At 56.1% G+C, this 19,318-nt stretch overlaps 1 protein-coding gene and 1 non-coding gene across 2 annotated transcripts; one reads left to right on the top strand and one right to left on the bottom strand.

The window, feature by feature from the left end:
- Positions 1 to 2,146: 2,146 nt before the first annotated feature.
- Positions 2,147 to 15,404, bottom strand: SLC27A4 (solute carrier family 27 member 4). Its single transcript, XM_030293798.1, has 13 exons — positions 15,270 to 15,404; positions 13,782 to 13,948; positions 11,800 to 12,194; positions 10,230 to 10,388; positions 9,064 to 9,133; positions 8,873 to 8,964; positions 7,955 to 8,064; positions 7,535 to 7,744; positions 7,171 to 7,297; positions 6,389 to 6,526; positions 6,046 to 6,210; positions 5,806 to 5,952; positions 2,147 to 3,028 (listed from the first exon to the last, which is right to left on the bottom strand). The coding sequence occupies exons 2-13, from the start codon at positions 13,940 to 13,942 to the stop codon at positions 2,871 to 2,873; spliced, it is 1,932 nt and encodes a 643-aa protein (XP_030149658.1). The 5' UTR covers positions 13,943 to 13,948; positions 15,270 to 15,404; the 3' UTR covers positions 2,147 to 2,870.
- Positions 15,405 to 15,919: 515 nt separating this feature from the next.
- Positions 15,920 to 16,011, top strand: TRNAR-UCU. The gene is given in 2 exon segments: positions 15,920 to 15,956; positions 15,976 to 16,011. It is a non-coding gene; the product is annotated as a tRNA-Arg (tRNA).
- The last annotated feature ends 3,307 nt before the right edge of the window (positions 16,012 to 19,318 follow it).

Here is a 19,318-nt window from a genome sequence, read left to right as displayed (position 1 = left end):
ACAAAAAGACTCATTTTTCATACTTTGCTTCAACCCTACTCCACACCGGATGCGCACTCCCCTGCAGCTTCATTGCTTCCCTAGACCTGCCCTGCAGGCCTTTACATGTTGCTGCTACTCCTGTCTGGGATGCTCTTCCCACTCCAATTCTTGGAGGACTCTTTCTTGAATAGCCTCTCTGACCGTGAAACACAACTGCCTACCTGGCCAGCGCGCTGGGTTGGGTGCAGCTAACTACCTCACCGGCTGCTTCTGAACTCGCTAGCTCCCTCTCCCCTGTCCCCGGACAGTGGGCTCCCAGGTCTCTCTATCTTACCGTGCACCGCTTCTGCCCCTGCCCCCAGCAGGCCTTTAGACTCTGCTCCACAGATGAACTTAACGCGGTACTTTGTAAACCATGAAACAGCATAGAAGCGTCAGGAAATGCCCAATAAACAGTAGCTATCGTTAAATTCACAAGCACATATTGAGAAGCTACTGTACGCATAACTCACAGAGCCATGGTTGAGGATGACCAGAGGCAGATGGGAGAGCTCCCAAGGCCCTTCACTGGGGCGGGGGGGGGGGGGGGGTCGGGGCAGGGGGTGCAGAGGGGGAAGCAGTGTGGAAGTGGTAAACTCAGGCCTAGTCTGGGGTCCTGACACCTGTATATATATCCTTTTTCGTTTTTTACCCCGTAACTGCTGTGTACTGAGCAGGTATTGGCACCAGACCCAGAGTTAAGAGACCTCCAGGCACAATGCATTTTCACAACTACCCTAAATCTCTATTTGCAGAAGAACCTGAGGCTTAGCCTGGTAAATGGACTTGAGCACCTGCCCTTTTGAGCTGGAGGTTGTTAACCCAACCACCGCTCAACCACCGCTCCATACTGCCTTTCGGTGACTGCGTTCAATCTCCAGGAAGGAATAGGGGCCCCTGGGTGGGTGGCAGCGCTATCCCATTGGAAAGTACTCACTACTAAGGGTTAGATACAAAGCTGTCAGCCAGGACCAGCCCATGGAAGTCCGACCCTGGGCCCTCAAAGACGGAGTGCTCTGGGCTGGGTACCGGCCTGGGGATGAGGCAGCCCCTCCTTTCTGCTTTTGGAGGCTGAGAAGGGCCAAGAAGGAATTCTCCAAGCTCTGCATGCCCTCTGCTGGTCACACTGGGACACTGCAGCCATGCCTACCACTCCCTCCTAAACCCCCTCAACACCATTCTCCAAGGGCCCTACTCCAGCTCTGCCCCCCATTTTCCCCTGAGCAGCATCAGATTCCTCTTTCAAAGTCACTCCCCCAGGAGGCACCCCGGATCTCACCCTGGCCCCCCTCCACCCTGGCTGCCAGCTGCAGGCCTAGGGCGGGGCCTACAGTTGGCTCCACAGGCATTCGTGGAATGGAAGCTCTGTTGGTTTTCCCGTTGCCTTCTGCACCAGCAGGCGGGTGGGGCAGCAGGAAGCAAGAGGGGCTTGGGTTTGCCTTCCAGCGCCCCGCCTCCACTGCTGTGTGACCTCAGCAAATGACAGACCGTGGTGAGGGTTAAACAGTGAAGATGAAGCCCCAGGGGCACACATTGCCCACTGCCCTGGGGTGAGTTGGACCCCTTTCCCAATGGGCCACCCGTTTCCAGCCCAGGTGTTGACGCCAGTGATGGGGCCCAGGAGACAGCTGGCTCTCCACTGGCGCTGCTGATTGCTGCAGCTCTGGTAACACCGCTCCAGGAAGCTTTTTCCTGGACTCTGCCCCAGCTGGTCAGGCGGTCCTGCTCTGGCTTTTGCACAGCCACCGAACCCCTGGAGAAATGCACCCCAGGCAAGGCGAACAGCACAAGTGAGGGTCTGGAGACGGGATCCCATCCTGGGTTAGAGTTTTCTCCCTCAAAGGCTCTGAACAGCCCTTTCCTCAAAATGGGTCCCTTTGTTCTCTGAAATCCTCCCGATTACTCCCCTTTCACAGAAGAGGAGACTGAGTCACTTGCCCTAGGCCACGAACTCAAAAGTGACACGGCTGGTTTGGACTTTCAAGCTCACACTATTAAATGCCTTGCCAACTCACTGAAGGCATCTTAACCGCTATATCCCTAAGTCGGAGTGAGTGAGTGGGCCGGAGGGGCAGGAGGTGGGGCCTGAGCAGGTAGGGTGAGCTCAGGTGGCACGCACACAGGCTAGGGGGAGTCAAGGCAGTTTATTGGCCCCTGAGTGACCCCCTCTACCCCTGCTCCTCTCATAACCGGCCCAGGACTGAGATGGAGAAAGTGACACAGACAGACCTACAAAGAGAAAGGTCCCACCTGAGGGGCAGCCAGGCAGCCACCGAGGAGAAGGATGGTGGCGGGGCGGGGCGGGGCGGGGGGCTCAGTCCAGACTGCCCGCTGCAGGTCAGGGTGGTCCTCCTACCCTCCCTGAGGCGCAGGCAGTGCTGAGCGACACTGGAACAGCTCCAGGGCTAGGATCCTCTTCGGCCACCTGATCAACAGCCACTGCAGCCCCTGCCCACTCTGCTGGCTTCCTGAGTCTGGGGGCTTCTGCCCTGGTCCCATTTACAAGCTCCCTGCTTTTGGGGGAGTGCTTGGCGACCCTCCACCTGGCCCTGCCCTGACCCAAGACGTCCTCCTGAGGCACCCAGTCCATCTTAGCCTGGGGCCTAGAGGCCCCACCTGGCCTCGAAGACGTAATGCGGACATGAGGCTTTCACAGAAAGCCCTCTTGGGGGGCAGGGGGAGGTGGCAGTGAGTCACTTGGCAGTTTTGATGGGGAGGGGGTCAGCACCTCGGGGCGGAGGTGCTGGGCCCTGCTTGCTTTGGTCTGGCATCGCCCATGACCCCTCTGGGGTGGGAGCTGGGGCTCTGGATCCTGCACCCACTGGCCCTTAGAGGGACTCAGGGGCAAATCACAGCTTCTCCTCGCCTGCCTGGATGCGGGCGTAGGCCTCTTGATCCAGCGGGATGTAGCGGCCCTTCCGGGTATCCAAGTAGAACAGTGGGTCTCTCACAACTGATGGGTCAAAGCCTTCCTTCCGCAGCTCTGTCTTCTGTAGCTTGAAGGTCCCTGAGGGAACAATGGGGATGGATCAGAGGGTGCAGGGCAGGGGCCTGGGCCTCAGGAAGCTGCCCACCAAAGCTGAAGAGGGACAGAGAAGGAAGGCTGGAGAGAACACGGGAAAGCGGCCTAGAGCACGGTAGGGCCAAGCCCTTTACAGTTTGCAAAGGAGGCTCCAGTCAATTACATTATATCCTACTTTTCAGAGCAGCCCTGGTGAAGGCGTGGGGGGGCTGCATTACCCGTCTTCTTTTTGCAAATGGGGAAACTGACAACCAAAGAAGGGAAACTATCCATCTAAGGCCACACACACTGAGTGATAGCAGAGTGAGGACCAGAACTCAGATCTGGGCTTTGAGCACCTCCCAGGGAAGGGCATGATCTAATTTAATCTGCACATCAACCCCAGAGGCAGGTGCTCAACATTCTTCTATGGATTCTACAATGCATGTCATTTTCAGCTTTTAACATATCTGAAGTCGTTTCAACAGGCAGCAATGTTTTCTCAGCACTCGTAATGTAAATTCCCCATCTCTCCTCAGGGGCATCACCCCTACAGGGCAGGAGAGACTGGCGCAGTGAGACACGCCCCCGGGGCCAACATCACACAGCTCATCAACGCTGGAACTGGGATTTGAATCCAGGTATGTATGACAAATTGCCCGATTCCTTCCCTCCCTGGATGCGTACTCCACCACCTTGTGGCTTGGCCATGTCTCCCAGCAAGAGCTGGAGTCTTTTTCCATCCCCCACCTGAACCCAAACTGGCCTTGTGACTTGCTTTGACCAACAGAACATTCGAGTGCTGGGTCTAGGCCTCGAGGGGCTTTGCAGCTTCTACTCCCTCCCTCCTGGCAGTGCCTGACACTGGTGTGGTCTCTGAAGGCTGGGAAGCCACGCAGAACAGAGGGGAAACATCCCAGGAAAGCCCCCTGGGCTGGCACTATCCAGTAGGAGAGCCACTGGCCATACGAGACCACACACATTTAATTAAAATTAAGCAAAATGTCAAATTCAGTTCCTCAGTCATACCGGTCCCATTTAAAAAAGCGCTCAGGGGGCGCCTGGGTGGCGCAGTCGGTTAAGCGTCCGACTTCAGCCAGGTCACGATCTCGCGGTCCGGGAGTTCGAGCCCCGCGTCGGGCTCTGGGCTGATGGCTCAGAGCCTGGAGCCTGTTTCCGATTCTGTGTCTCCCTCTCTCTCTGCCCCTCCCCCGTTCATGCTCTGTCTCTCTCTGTCCCAAAAATAAATAAACGTTGAAAAAAAAAAATTTTTAAAAAAGCGCTCAGTAGCTACGCAGGGCTAGTGGCTGCCGTGCCGGTCAGCGCACATACAGAACATCATCATCCTCACACACAGGTCTGTTGGCCAGCGCTGCAGAACCAACTGGCCGGGAGCCAGACGGGTGGGTAAGGACATCATCCTGGCCCCTCCAGCCCCAGCTGAGTCACAAGCGATGGCAGCTCTTCCACTCCAGGGGGGGCCAGCAGAAGAACCGCTCAGCTGAACTTGACCCCAAATTGCTGACCCACCACTGAGAGCAAAAACATGACTGTTTTATGCCCTAAAGTAAGTTTTGGGGTGTTTGTGCTGTAGCAAACCCTCTGAAACCTGAGAGCTGACAGCTTCCCTGCCTCTCCTGCACAGAGAAGTCAGCTGTCACCCAAAACTCAGGAGCTCTCAGGCTCAGTCATGCACTGTTTCAGGTGCTCCTAGGGGCCTACTACCTGGCAGGGGCCACCTTGGTCAGGGCAGGCCTTCCAGCAGGGCAGGGCTTGACATGATGAGCATATGGGAGGTGGCCTGAGGCTGAGCAGGGGGAGAGTCCGGACAGGACAACAAGCACTAAGGCAAGCTGGGGGCAGGACTGGGCAGGACCCCCAGACTTCCTGCCCATCAGGGGACCCGTCAGTGGTCCAACAGACAGAGGCTGGCACTGCCCTGATATGTGACCATGGACCCACCACTCACCTCTCGCCTGGACAACAGCAAGAGCCCCTCACTCGTCTCCCCACTCCCCTGGAGCTGTCTGCAGCCCTCTCCTGCACTCCACATGGCATCCAGAGGACTGTGTGGAACATGCACCTGACATAGGTCACTGCTCTACTCAAACACTTCTGTGGCTCCCTACTGCCTGGACATAGTCCAGGCCCCTCCCCAGCCCACAGAGTCTTCTGGTCTCCACTGACCTCTCTGCCCCACCTGACATCACTGCCTGCCCCCACCCCCCCCCCCTTGGCTCCAGCTTTGGGGGCCTCCTTTCCTTCCTCTCTTGGCCAAGTGCCGTCCTGTCTCAGGACCTGCCTGGAATGCCTCCCACCCCACAAACCCCGCCCTTTCATTCAGGTCTCAGCTCAAACATCACTTCCTCAGGGGGGCCTCCCAGGCACCCCACCCCCATTCATTTGCTTTTCTGTCAGTTTGATCTGTATTCTATCCTTTACATTTGGAATTCCGTGTCCTCTGCTGCCTCCCCTACCGCTGAACAGGCTTCAAGAAGGCAAAGGTCCCATCAGAATTTGTTACCTATATCCCCAAAGGCCTAGCACAGAGCCTGGCAGGCACATAGTAGGTACTCAGTAAACATTCATCCCGCTAACGGACGTATGAACCTTCTCTCTCTGAAGGCTCAGTCCATTCACTTGTACACAGGGAGGTCTGCTTACCAACGACACAGCAATGCTGTGGGTAAAGGTCAAATGACAGCCGCCCGGGTCTCTCCAAAAGGAACCAAGAAGGGGCACAGGCCTGGGGCCTGTAAGCAGGAGCAGGGGAGGGGACATACCCGTTTTGTGCAGCTCAGGCAGGAAGCGCAGGAAGATGGGGCGGGCATACAGGGGCAGCTCCTTCTCCAGCAGCTGTGCAAAATGCTCCAGGTCACAGCTGCCAGCAGGGTTGGCCACCGCAGCCATTCCAGCCCGGCCCTCGGTTCCTGGAGGCAGCAGCACGGACCGTGAGGAGCTGGCCGTGCCCCCTGGGGGTGCCTCCCACCCACACCTGGCAGCTCCCACCAGCCGACAGATACCTGGCACCCCGACACCATACACTGCCACGTCGGCCATGTCCAGCAGGCGGCTGAGTGTGCCCTCCACCTCGGTGGTGGACACATTCTCGCCTTTCCAGCGGAACGTGTCTCCCGTGCGGTCTCGGAAGTACAGATAGCCCAGCTCGTCCATCACCAGCACGTCACCTAGGGGGGCGCTGTGTGAGGCAGGGCTGGGGCCGGCAGGCCTCACCGGACCCCGGGATCTGCTGGACAGGGACGGCTGGGACTGGCGCATCCTGGGGCAGGTGTTCTCTGCAGGTGGGCGAGGGCCCCTTCATTCCTCTCCGCCCTGCCCACCCCAAAGGGGCTGGTGCCCACCCACCGGTGAGGTAGGCCTGGTCTCCCTTTTGGAAGACGTCCTTGGCAATCTTCTTATTGTTGGCACCCTGGTTGAGGTAGCCGTCAAAGCGCCGCAGGGGATCCTGCTGGATGATGCGGCCCACTAGCTGGCCTGGCTCACCTGGGTGCAGGGAAGGGTTAGGGTTAGGCCTCCTCCACCACCAGCCCCCCCCCCCCCCCGCAATGTGCCCTGCATCTTGATTTGACTTCTGTTCACACTGCTTCCCACAGAAACGCTGCCCTGCTCCGGTGCGGGAGCCCGGAGGGCAGGGAGCTTCTCTGGGCGGGTCTGTGGCACATGGGCACTCAGTAATGTCTGAGTAACGCCTGTGAGATGGAAAGATGAACGATACGGAAGGGTGGCCAGGCACTATGGGGACAGCCTGACCGGGGCCAGCACTCCTTGGGCCCCTGGCTCTGTTCAGAGAGCGGTCCGTTCTTTACCATACGTGACCCCCGGGGCAGCCGCAGGAGGCAGCGCCGCCATCAGCCTCACTGGCAGATGAGGGGACTTGGGCACAGAGCTAAGGGGCTGAGCCAGGATCAATCCCAGCGTCCTCCACACGACAGTGAGTTAATTGACTGATGGGTAGAGGGGACAAGGAATGGAGGGACAGATGGATGAAGAAAGAGGACTCGTAGCTATAAGAGAAGAGCTGAGTGACAGCCACTGGTCAGAATAAGGGCTCCCTACTCACCCATCCCAGTCCCATCTCCCAGGCCAACCTCCCCTGCTCTGCCCACACTTCCAGCCCCGGGGCAGACCTGGCTGGCAGGGAAGGCAGAGGCCATTGGGCCCCCGGATCAGTTCCATGGTGTCCTCGTTGACTCGCACCAGCCGGATGGGGTACACAAAGGACAGGATGCGGCTGTTGAAGCCACATGCCCCCACCTGCAAAGGCCAAGGCTTGGGACCTGGGCTCTCCCGCCACAGGCCTGAGACTAGGCAGTGTTGGGGGGCCTGGCCCTCACACTCCCATGACTGCCTTGCCCTAACCGGACAGCGGAGGCTCTGGTGCCCACCACCCTCTGTGCTGGACCCTGCCCGCCCTAACCAGACAGTGGAGGCTCTGGTGCCCACCACACTCCACACTGGACCCTGCCCGCCCTCCACCGCCCTACTGCCCACCTGGCTGTCGAAGTTGCCCACACTGCAGTTACACTCGGTGGCCCCGTAGAACTCGGCCACCTGGGGGATGTGGAAGCGGCTAGAAAAGTCGGTCCAGATGGACTGGCGGAGGCCATTGCCGAGTGCCATGCGCACCTGGTGCTGGTGCTCCGCCTCCCGGGGCGGCTGGTTCAGGAGGTACCGGCACAACTCGCCGATGTACTGCACAATCTGTGGGCGGACCTGGAGTGAGGCTGGCCCGTGGCTGCTCTCACTTCACCTCCCAATCCTGTAGGCCCCGGGCCTCAGCCTCCCCATCCGAACAATGGGAATGTTGCCCCCAGTGAACAACTGGCCTTAGCTGTAAGACTGACGTCCCCGAGTGGGGCTGCTCGGTCACAAGGGGACAGGGACGGCTCATCCCCTGCCCTCCTCACTCACTGTGCAGTTGTACTTAATACAATCATCCCAGAACCGGGAGGCTGAGAACTTCTTCCGGATCACCACCGTCATGCCATGGAGCAGGCACTGCCCGATTCCCACAATGTTTCCTGAAGGCGAAGGGATGGGCCATGGAGGTCTGGGAGCCAGGAGACCCCTCCCTCCAGAGCCTCCTCTTGTCCAGCCCGTCTCCTCAAAGGCCCTTCCCCCAGTCCCTCTTTCCTGTCCTGTTCCTCCAGCACTAATCATACCTCTCCCCTAGTCTTCCATGGCTCCCCAGTACCTCCCCAGTGTGGGATCAAGTGCATACTCCTTAGACCGTTCCCTGGGGCCTCTGGAGCTGGCCCCAAGTTCCTGCTCCTGTACCTGTAATGCTGCCATTCATCCAGGGGGGAACAAGCTAGCCCACCTGGCTTCTGCACCTCACATCTGCCTGACTTGAATGCATCTCCTCCAGGAAGCTTTCCTGGCCATCACTGGGCTCTTCTCTTGAGCTGAACTCCTGCTCCCTGCCTGTCTCTGCACTCACCATGTCATTTCCTGAATTAAAGTCAGGTTGGGGTTCCATCCTTCATCCTGCCTTAAATACACATCTGACTCTAAGCACCTTGAGGGCAGGAACTATATTTATTCCATTTCTGTCTTCCCTAAAGCTCCTAAGACCAAGCAGCAAGGGTGTGCACACCCATGAAAATGAACAGACTAACCCAGGTGTCCTGTGTGTTGCGGACACACAAGCTGTGAGGTTCACGTTGCTGTCTTCATTCAGAGGTCCAGTCAATGGCTACCTCTGAATTTTAACCCAGATTTGACTCCAAAACTCATGCGTTTCTACCACAAGATGCTGCCTGCTGAGGGGGTTGGGGGGGCTCCTGAGGCCTGGGGTTCCAGAGACTGAGAGGAAGGGCCCAGTACTACCTGCTGAGTGGTAGAGGGGCAGGCAGTCATAGACAATGTCGTCCGGCCGCATTCGGAATCCGTAGTACACCAGGGCAGCCATGCGGTAATACCTGGAGGGCACAGAGTGTTCGGTGGGCCCTGGAAAGGAGGAAGAGAGGCCCCTGGGTCCCACCACCCCCAGTCCTCCCCCCAGGAGCCTCGCCCCTTACCTGCTGTGCACCACAATGGCGGCTTTGGGCATCCCTGTGGTGCCTGATGTGTAGATGTAGAAGAGCTTATCTAAAGAAAACAGACACATAAATGGCTTTGAGAAGGGACAGCACAGGGCTGGGGAGGCATTATCTGCAGGAAGGACAGTGCCCAGGGAACTTCTGTACCACAGACCACTTCTCCATCCCACCCTGTAGCCCAGGTCAGGGGCTGTCACATTAGTTTCCCCACTGGGCTGGGGGTTCTAGGTCAGGAACGCTGTGGGACAGCTGCACGCTGTGTGTCAACCATCTCATGCCCTCTGGATGCCTGCTGATGCCAAGGGCTGGACACCATGAGGACACCAGGCTGACCCAGACAGACACCCTGTCTTCAAGTAGCTTACAAAAGCACCGGGAGACAAAATCCACGTATGACAGAGATGAAATGACTGCAATGACAATGACCGGTTACTGAGCACTTCTTGTCACACCCTAGTTTTCCACTGTTATCTTTTACAATCTTCAAAGCCACTCCATAAAATAGGTTCCATTACCACCCCTGATTTTATAGCTGTGGGAACCGAGGCTCAGAGGGCAGCTCAGGTGCTCCGGGGCACGAGGGAAGCAGAGGGGCTGCTGCATGTGCTCAGCACCAGCTCTCGCCCTCTGGGTGGCGCAGCAAGCTGGGGGTTCCATAGGGCAGGGTGGAGCAGAGGAGAGGCTACAGGGTCAGAGGCTGCCTGGAGGAGGGGATGGGCAGGCAGGACAGTCTAGGGCAGGGAGAGGATCGCAGGCTGACAGGGGCCGGCACCAAACAGCTGCTGGGTGAATATTTAGAGGGTCTTGCCCCCGGTCCAACCCCAGCCGAAATTCAGACCCAGAAGTTTCTTGGGCTCCACGTGATCTTGCACATTTGGGCAGCGACGAAGGCTCGTTCAACAAGTCCAAGAATCAGGTTTTGTGAGCTCCCGAGTGCTTGGCACCGTGCCTGGCATCTTCAGCTCATTTAACCTTCAGAGTGACCCATAGTAACTGTGCCCATCTTCCCAGATGGAAAAAGGTAGGTGATATGACTCACTCCAGGTCACATGACAAGTCTGCAGGAGTATGCAGGCCTCCCGCCCTGAGGTCAGCGCTCTGTCCTGGGCCCCTCTGAGAACCCCTCTGTGGGGCAGGGGACTCACCTGTGAAGCCCTTGTCAGGGCTACTGGGCAGGTGCTTGGGGGCATCTTCCAGCAGGGGGTCCAGGTGCTCTGTGCCGACGGGCACCGTGCCGGGCTCCCAGGGGCCGGAGCAGAAGAGGCTGAGCGAAGGGTCCAGGCTGGCATGGATTTCAAAGATGGCTGTGGGGAAGACAGGGCTGATCAGGGGGCAGGCCAGGGACCCCATGTCCTCAGGACCTCTGCTTGTGTCAAGGCTGGCATGTCATCAGGGGAGACCGGCTGTGTGTGTGGGGCAAGATGGGTGAAGCACCAGCCTCGTTGTAAGAAAGATGCTGACAAGAGCAACAGCTCCCTAACTGCTACGGAGCTACACGGCGGGCTCCTTCCGTGTGCTCTCCTGCTCACACAGCCCAGGTACCAACGGCAGCCCGTTGCGTAGATGAGGAGACGAGGCTCCCAGGACGGCAGGGCCTGCTCACAGCTAGAATGACCAGCTGTACCGCACACCAAGGTCTGTGCCTTTACGCACTGTGCCACGCTCGTGTGTGGTTGGAAAGGAGGCATGGAGGGTCAGAGGGTGGGAACCTTCTCTCAGGCTCTCCTGTGCACTACCACGGTCCAGGTGCTCACCCGCACCAGGCACAGGCCAGTCCCGGCCCCCTCAGCCCCACTTCCTCGGCCTCCCTTTACATTTGTCCAACCCTCTCCCCTCTCCCTGCTGCATCGTTCCTCTCCCGTTCTGCATTACAGTCACCTTCCCTGGCCGTCATCCCGCACCATAGCCATGCGGGACAGGGGACACTGGTCAAGCCCAAGATGAAATCCTGCCTCTGTGTGACCTTAGATGATCTCCTCACACCACTCGGAACCTCTGTCTCCTCATCTGTAAAGCCGAGACAGCCATCCCTACTTCACCAGGCTTTGTGAAGATTAGAGCTGCTTATTAAAATTTTTTTAACGTTTATTTACATTTGAGAGAGAGAAACAGAGCACCAGCAGGGAGGGGGAGAAAGGAAGGCACAGATTCTGAAGCAGGCTCCGGGATCTGAGCTGTCAGCACAGAGCCTGGCGCGGGGCTCGAACTCACGAACTGAGATCATGACCTCAGCTGAAGTTGGACGCTCAACCGACTAAGCCACCCAGGCACCCCTAGAGCTGCCTATTAAAGCACCAAGCTCAGTCTTGGTCAGTGCTCCACACCGCGGCAAATAACATAAGCTCTGCCAGACAGCAGAAAAGAGATTGTTTCCATTTTATAGATGAAGCAAATGAGGCCTAATTACTCATAAGAATGGTTACCATTATAGCTGAGGGCTCACCTAGAATCAGCTACTTTGTTAGTGCTGCAGGCAAAGTATCTTCTTAAAAACAGTATGTGGTAGGTAGGACAGTGAGAAAACAGAGACACAGACATTTCCAGTCTCTTCCTCAGGATCTCCAGCTTACCAGTGGCAGAGGCCAGGCCATTGGACACCAAGGCTCATGCCCTTAACCTCTGAGCCACATAGCTTCCCTCAGGCCCAGAAGGGTGCTGTAGTCTGTGCAAGATGCTGTGGGACTCCCTGCCTGACCCCACACCCCAGGGGCTCACCTGGAGCCATCTCACTGCCAAAGATGAGGACCTTGGCCTGGGAAGTGGTCAGGCAGTGGCGCAGGGCGTCCCGCCGCAGGTTGGTGTTGATGAGTGCTGCCTCCACACCCAGCTTGGCCATGCCCAGCCATAGGCCCACGAACTCATTGCGGTTCTCCATGAAGAGGGCAGCCACGTCGCCCGAGGCCAGGCCCTGAGCCTGTAGGAAGTTGGCCACGCTGCTTGAGTAGTCATCCAGCTGGCGGAAGGTCCAATGTGTGTCTGTGCCCTCAAAGATCAAGGCTGTTTTGTCAGGGTGGCGCCGGACCGTGGAGGCAAACAAAATGGGCACTGTCCGCCGCTCCCGCAGGTACCGCCGGACCTTTGCCTTCACTTTCAGGAGCACTATGCCGCCGCTAGGTGGGAGCAAGCAAGGGAGCCGTGACTGCTGGGGTTGGGAGCAGGGTTCCCGACACCCTGGCCCAGGCTGCTGTCCCAAGGGCCTGAGGCTCCTGAGCCCGATCACTTGCAACGCTCCCATTTCCCAGCACCTGTGTGCTGGGCACCATTACAGGCACCAGCCCACTGATGCCTCACAATAACACCAGGGACCCCGGGGGGTGACTCCCTCCTCAGTACGAGGGAGAAAGCGAGGCCCTGCAGCACCACGGCTCGCCCAGGCTGAGACAAGCTAAGATCACAATCTCAGTCCTCTCTGGCTCCAGAGTGTAACACCCAGGACCCTTGAAGCTCTTCTTGGAATCTAGTGTTCTGTCAGAGTCTTCCAAGATTCTGGGGCCCAAGTCAAAGTCCCAGCTCATCTGGGACCTCCCACAGCCCTGTACTGCAACCTCTCCAGACCACTCTCACAGTAAATAAAGGATAAGTTTGTGATTTGTTCGGTCTCCCTCCCTGTGAGCCCAGCAGGGGCTCCATCCTGCTTACCCCCTGAGACCCCCCCGGGTCTCACTCAGTACCGGGCACAGAGCTTCACTAGGTGATGCGGAATCACTTGGCAATATCCCCTTTTCCTGCCTGCCCCTGCCACCTCTGACCCCTGAACCCTCCTAGCTCCCTGACTTCTATGCCTATTCTGTTGTATAAGTACCACGTGCTAACCAATTGTGCCACTGGAGCTCCACTCTTCTATGCCTGCTCCCATCACCTGGAGGAGCCTTTTAACTATAGCTTTTTGTCCTCCAGGCCTCCCTGATTCCCCAAGGCTTACGCCTAAAGCTCTCTCTCCCTGCTCCATACTCTCACAGCTCTCCGCTACCGCCCCTCCTGCAGTAGCCGCTCGATACCTCCTTTTGCAGTCAATTCAGATGAGCGAGCTGCCTGTTCTGAGTGTGGGTCACTGTGCCGAGCACTGGGACACCACTGTGAGCAAGATGGCCAGGGTCTCTGCCCACACAACATTGTGAGTTTAGGGATTTACTGTATCACCTTCTCATCTCCCTGACCAGACTGAGCCGGGCCCAGGACTAGGTCTCCCTTATTCCTCCCTGGGTCCCAGAGCCAGCCCGATGCCTCGCACAGAGCAGGTAGCAGCAGGTGTTTCTGGCACAGGATGGCCCTATAGACCCGACCTGACTTTCTTTGGGGAGCAGGTTCCTCCACGCATCTGTTTCAGGGCCCTGCTCTGACCTCTGTGCCCTCTTAGACTCATGCCAACCCAAGGACAGGGTCCTTCCCACAGGGTTCCTCTTCATCATCTCACTAATTAAAACATGTCCTCAGGACTCTTTGCAGATGTCTTCTCAACACACCTGGCATTCAGTGCATGTCCTGGGCCCCTAAGTCTGCCCTAGGCTAAACAGCATCAAGTTAGGGAGATGCCCTAGGAGAAGACTTTCATCTTGGAAGATGGAGATACCAGGTACTACTGCTGGGGGAAGGAGGTAGAGCAGAGGTTCCTCCTCTGGGGCCCAGGTGCCCTGGTCTGGTCTGGAGAAATCTGGGGAATTAGGGAGACCCCAAGATGGGTTGGACCAAATACTCACAAGACATCACGCCTTATGGTCTTGATGAAGATTCGGACAAAGCGCCAGCCTCCAGATCCCAGGTAGAGGAACAGCAGGGAGAACCCCACTTGAGTCCAAGGCAATTTCAGCACCAGCTTGGAGAACAGCAACACCCCCACCAGAGACGCCCCGAGCAGCATTGCAGCCTGTGGGCACAGAGCAGTCAGTGGAGCCAAATGTCTATGTCCCCTACCTCCTGGCCTAGGCAGCTACTATGATCCTAAGGCTCAACCTGTAGTGAGGTGAGGCTTAGCCATACTGAGTAGGCAGCTGAGGATGGGGTCCCTTTCCACAGCTGTCTTGAAACAGGCTAGAAGCACGGGACTAGAGATGAGTAATTCCATGGCTGAGACGCAGAGGCTAGATTCTAGCCCCTTAGTCCTCCTACGACTCTTCCAGTGACCTTGGGTAAGTTCCTTTCCTACTTTAGGCCTTAGTCTCCCCCTCTGTGCTATGGTGTAAGTAAGAATTGCTCTTGGAAGCCCTTCCAGCCAAAACAGGACAGTCTACCCTCCTGACATCCAGGATCTTGAACCAAAATGTCTTGGAGGGGGTATTAACTTAAGCGTCTCTGGCTTGACTCCTCATCCAAACACTCAAGGATGGGTCTTTGGGTCTCTGGATGACCAGGCCAAGCCACAACACCCAAAGGGGCAAGCTCCCCGGAAAGGGGCCTGGCGGAGTCTCTGCCCACAAACTCGCAGGGTGCCATGTTTCTGCTGGCCCACAGAGGGCGACAGAGCAAACGGGTTAGAGCCTGGAGGTGCCTGAGAGATGACCGCCTAGAGGGGAAAGGTGATTGAGGGAGCACAAGAGGGCACTGAAGGCACCCCCTTACAAACACACTCAGCAAGCCATTTACATGCATCTTTAGGGATTGGGCTATAGGGGAAGGGGAACAGCTGACTGGACTGAGATTAGGAGTCTTGGGCTCTTCTCCTGGAGCCTTAGGGACTTGCTCAAGAGGAAGCAGATGGGACTCCGTTTTCTTGCAGGGTTCTCCGATTCGTGGGTGGGGGCTGAAGGTCACGGCTGTGATGTAGCCTGAGAGTCTCCAAGCCAGTATGAGGACACGGTCTGGACCACAGGGAGCCCTTACATGCCATCTCCCCCTTCTCCACGGGAAAATCAAAAGCCGGGAGGGAGACCAAACCAGCACTCCTAAATCCAATGCCAAGGTCTCTAAGGTCCTCAGACCTCCCAGAACCGGCCAGGGCAGAGAACAGGAACCCATCCTGGATGGCTGGGGGATGGGACGAGAAGGGAAAGGGATGCCGAGATACCTCGCGCCCCCGTCCCTGGTCACTGCGAACCGCCCTCGCCCCTAAGGAGCCAGGGCAGCAGAGCGCCCGGCAAGGAGACACAACAGCAGGGCGCGTCCCTCATCCCAGCCGGCCGCGCCACCTCCCCAAGACTCAGCCGGGCACATTCCCCGCCCGGGGACCCACTGGCCTGGCTTTTGCTCACCCAGCGTCGGCCCCGCCGCGCGGTGCCCCGTCCAGATGCGGCCTGGCTGCGGCAGCGGAGTGGGGAACGCTGGGGGCATCAGCCGCCCCTGGGCGCGCAGAGCCGAGTCTCAGCAGAGCTTTGCCGGCTCTGCGCCCTGCATGGCCCGGCCGCCCGGCCAGCCCCGCCTGCCGCCCGGCCCCGCCCGCCCGCGGCGCTCCTCCCCCGCCCGCCTCCTGCAACCCCAAACCGGCTGCGCCGGCCCGCAGCACCGCCTCCCGCGCCTTCCCCACGGCCGCAGAGCCGCAGAGACCGCGGCGACGCGCAGCTCCAACGCGCCGACGCCGCCCGGCCCAGCCCGCCCTGCGCGCGCGACGGCCTCGGGCGGCACCCCGCGCGGCACGCTGGGAGTTGTAGTCCGCACCGCCCCGCCCGGCCCCGCCGCGGAGACCCCCGGGACGGGAGGAGACCCGCGGGCTGGGAGTGGGTCCTGCGCCCCCAGTCGGGGGCGTTCGGACGTGGGGGGAACACCCCCGCCAGCATCGTGGGCGGAGAATCCAGAGTCCGCGCGCAGACACGAGCAGGGTTCCGGAGAGGCCAAAGCCGCACCTAGAAGAACGCTAAAAGGGCGGCTTAGGCTGAGGGGTGAGCCGGGGGAGGTTTCGGTAGCCGGCTCTGTGGCGCAATGGATAGCGCATTGGACTTCTAGCCGATCCTTGGTGTGGTGATTCAAAGGTTGTGGGTTCGAGTCCCACCAGAGTCGAATTTTGGATACCTCCTCCCTCACTTTCATGTGGATATTTTACGGCCTTCAATACCTTCACAAGTTTCAGAAGATCTGCAGACCAGAGGCTGGGACCTCTGCTTCTGGGATGGCAATAAATGTGACGTCAGGATTTCTGCCTAGGAATCCTTTCTAGCCTTGGTGTGTTGTAAGCAGTTTGACACACCTCGTGGTACAAAGGGCACGGATCTGAAGACTTGTACCTAACTTTGGCCTCGGACCTCTCTGGACCCTGCAGCAAATCAGCTAACTTCTAAGCCTATGACTACATTTGTCATGCCACCTGCTGAGTCCTGGGTCACTGACCAGCTTCCCAGCCCTGTGTGGCACTGAGACCTCTGAAAACTTGATTCCTTGATAATCAAACATGTTGGGCGTCCACAATTACGTCTTATCCTGAAATACATCCACTAATTCCTTAGTCCAGGAAGAAGTCCTTAAAGGGGGGGATGGGCAATTTTCAGGGTCTAGTCAGAGGGCTCAAAAATGAAAAGAAGTTTTGGTCTAATAATTACTTGGACCTATTTATTCCAGAGTATAGAGTGCATCCTTTGGGGGGACTTAGGTAAATTAAAGCTCCGGCTCCCTCGTGGGAGGCAGTGTGGTGCAGTGGTGATGGGCATTGGCATCCAACAGACATGGGTCAGCTTCTCAGCCGAGTGTTTGTTCAAAGTCTCCCTTTCTTTCTTTCTTTCTTCCTTCCTTCCTTCCTTCCTTCCTTCCTTCCTTCCTTCCTTCCTTCCTTCCTTTCTTCCTCCCTCTCTTTCTTTTCTTTCTTTCTTTCTTTCTTTCTTTCTTTCTTTCCTTTCTTTCCTTTCTTTCCTTTCTTTCCTTTCTTTCCTTTCTTTCTTTTCAGATTTTATGTGGCTCCTGGGTGGCTCAGTCAGTTAAGCATCCATCTATTGGTTTCCACTCAAGCCATGATCTCACAGTTCTTGAGATCAAGCCCTGCATCAGGCTCCTTGCAGACAATGCAGAGCCTGCTTGGGATTCTTTCTTCCCCTCCCCTGCTCTCTCTCTCTCTCAAAATAAATAAACCTTAAAAAAAAAAAAAGATTTTATTTTTGGTAGGCACCTGGGTGGCTCAGTCGGTTAAGTGTCCCAATGTTTTTAAAAAAATTTTTTTAGTGTTTATTTCTTTTTGAGAGAGAGAGAGACATTGCAAGCAGGGGAGGGGCAGAGAGAGAGGGAACACAGGATCTGAAGCATCCTCCAAGCTCTGAGCTGTCAACACAGAGCCCGATGTGGGGCCGAACACACGAGTCATGAGATCATGACCCGAGCCGGAGTCAGACACCACCCAGGTGTCCCAAGCATCTCGCTCTTGATTTTGGCTTAGGTCATGATCTCAAGGTTCATGAGATGGAGTCCCATGTCAGGCTCTGTGCTGACAGTGTGAGGCCTGCTTGGGATCCTCTATCTCCCTCGCTCTCTGCCCCTTACCTGCTCATGCTCTCTTTCTCTCTCTCAAAAACAAACAAATAAAAGGTTTTTTTTTTAATTTTTATTATTTTTAAGTTATTATTTTCATTCCAGTTAGTTAACATATAGTATTCTATTAGTTTCAGGTGTACAATGTAGTGACCCAACACTTCCATACAACACCCGGTGCTCATCACAAGTGCCCTCCTTAATCCCCATCACTTACTTAATCCATCCCCCCACCACCCTCCCCTCTGGTGACCTTCAGTTTGATCTCCAGAGTTAAGAGTCTGTTTCTTGCCTTGCCTCTCTCTTTTTTCCCCTTTGCTCATGTTTTATTTCTTTTTTAAAAAAAATTTTTTTAACGTTTATTTATTTTTGAGACAGAGAGAGACAGAGCATGAACGGGGGAGGGGCAGAGAGAGAGGGAGACACAGAATCGGAAGCAGGCTCCAGGCTCCGAGCCATCAGCCCAGAGCCCGACGCGGGGCTCGAACTCACAGACCGCAAGATCGTGACCTGAGCTGCAGTCGGATGCTTAACCGACTGAGCCACCCAGGCACCCCATGTTTTATTTCTTAAATTCCACATGAAATCATACGGCACTTGTCTTTCTCTGGCTGAATAACTTCACTTAGCATTATACTCGCTAGCTCCACCCATGTCATTGCAAATGGCAAGATTTCATCGTTTTTTATAGTTGAACAACATTCCAGTGTATATATATATACACCACATTGTCCTGATTCGTTCATCAATAGATAGACACTGGGCTGCTTCTGTATTTCGGCTATTGGAAATAATGCTTCTATTAACATAGGGGTGCATGTATCCCTTTAGAATTGGTGTGTTTTCTTATTCTTTAGGTAGGCAAACTCCCAGTAGTACAATTGCTAGATCCTAGGGTAGTTCTATTTTTAACTTTTTGGGGAACTTCCATACTGTTTTCCTCAGTGGCTGCACCAGTTTGCATTCCCAAATAAAATAGTTTTTTTATTTATTTTTTTTTTTAATTTTTTTTCAAAGTTTATTTATTTTTGGGACAGAGAAAGACAGAGCATGAACGGGGGAGGGGCAGAGAGAGAGGGAGACACAGAATCGGAAGCGGGCTCCAGGCTCTGAGCTGCCAGGGCAGAGCCTGACGCGGGGCTCGAACTCACAACCTATGAGATCATGACCTGAGCTGAAGTCGGACGCTCAGCCTGCCGAGCCACCCAGGTGCCCCTCCACTTCTTATATATAAAAATGAGGACACACTGCTAGTGCTCACTTCCCAGAATTTGAGTCCGTGTTTGACGTATTTATTATTGTAATTTACAAGCTCACTGACCACAAAGCTCATGTAAAATCTAGACATGTAGATTATCTCTGATTATATCTGCAGGGCTTAGGAAATAACAGAAGCCCGATAAATGTTTGTTGAATGAATGACAGCGAGAGTGAATTGGAGGCTCTGATCTGATCCACACAGGATCCAGGGGTATAAACACGATCGTGTCCACATCATTTGCTGAGGTCATATACAATGTGGGCAAATGAGAGTTTGCAAGGTGGCAGTGGTGACCAGCTCCCTTGTTCTCCTCCCCCTAGCCTGGTCAAAATGGTGAGGCCAAGGCAGTACTCCACCAGACCCTGGGCCTGGCCTGTGGGGGAGATGCAAGGGGACATAGAGGGAACGAGACAGACAGCCCGTCTTCAAGTTGCTGACAGTCTAGTGGGATACACCGGCAGGTGGAGATTAGATGACTAAATAGGTTGCCCCTCACCAACTGCTCACCATACCTCTGTCAACACCTACCACACATTAGTATGACTTGTCTTCTTTGCTTTTCAGTCAGATACACCTGGGTGGGTTACACTCCCA

This window comes from Lynx canadensis, chromosome D4 (genome assembly GCF_007474595.2).
Source record: "Lynx canadensis isolate LIC74 chromosome D4, mLynCan4.pri.v2, whole genome shotgun sequence".
Classification (NCBI taxonomy): Eukaryota; Metazoa; Chordata; class Mammalia; order Carnivora; family Felidae; genus Lynx; species Lynx canadensis.
This window is presented reverse-complemented; position numbering and strand designations above follow the sequence as displayed.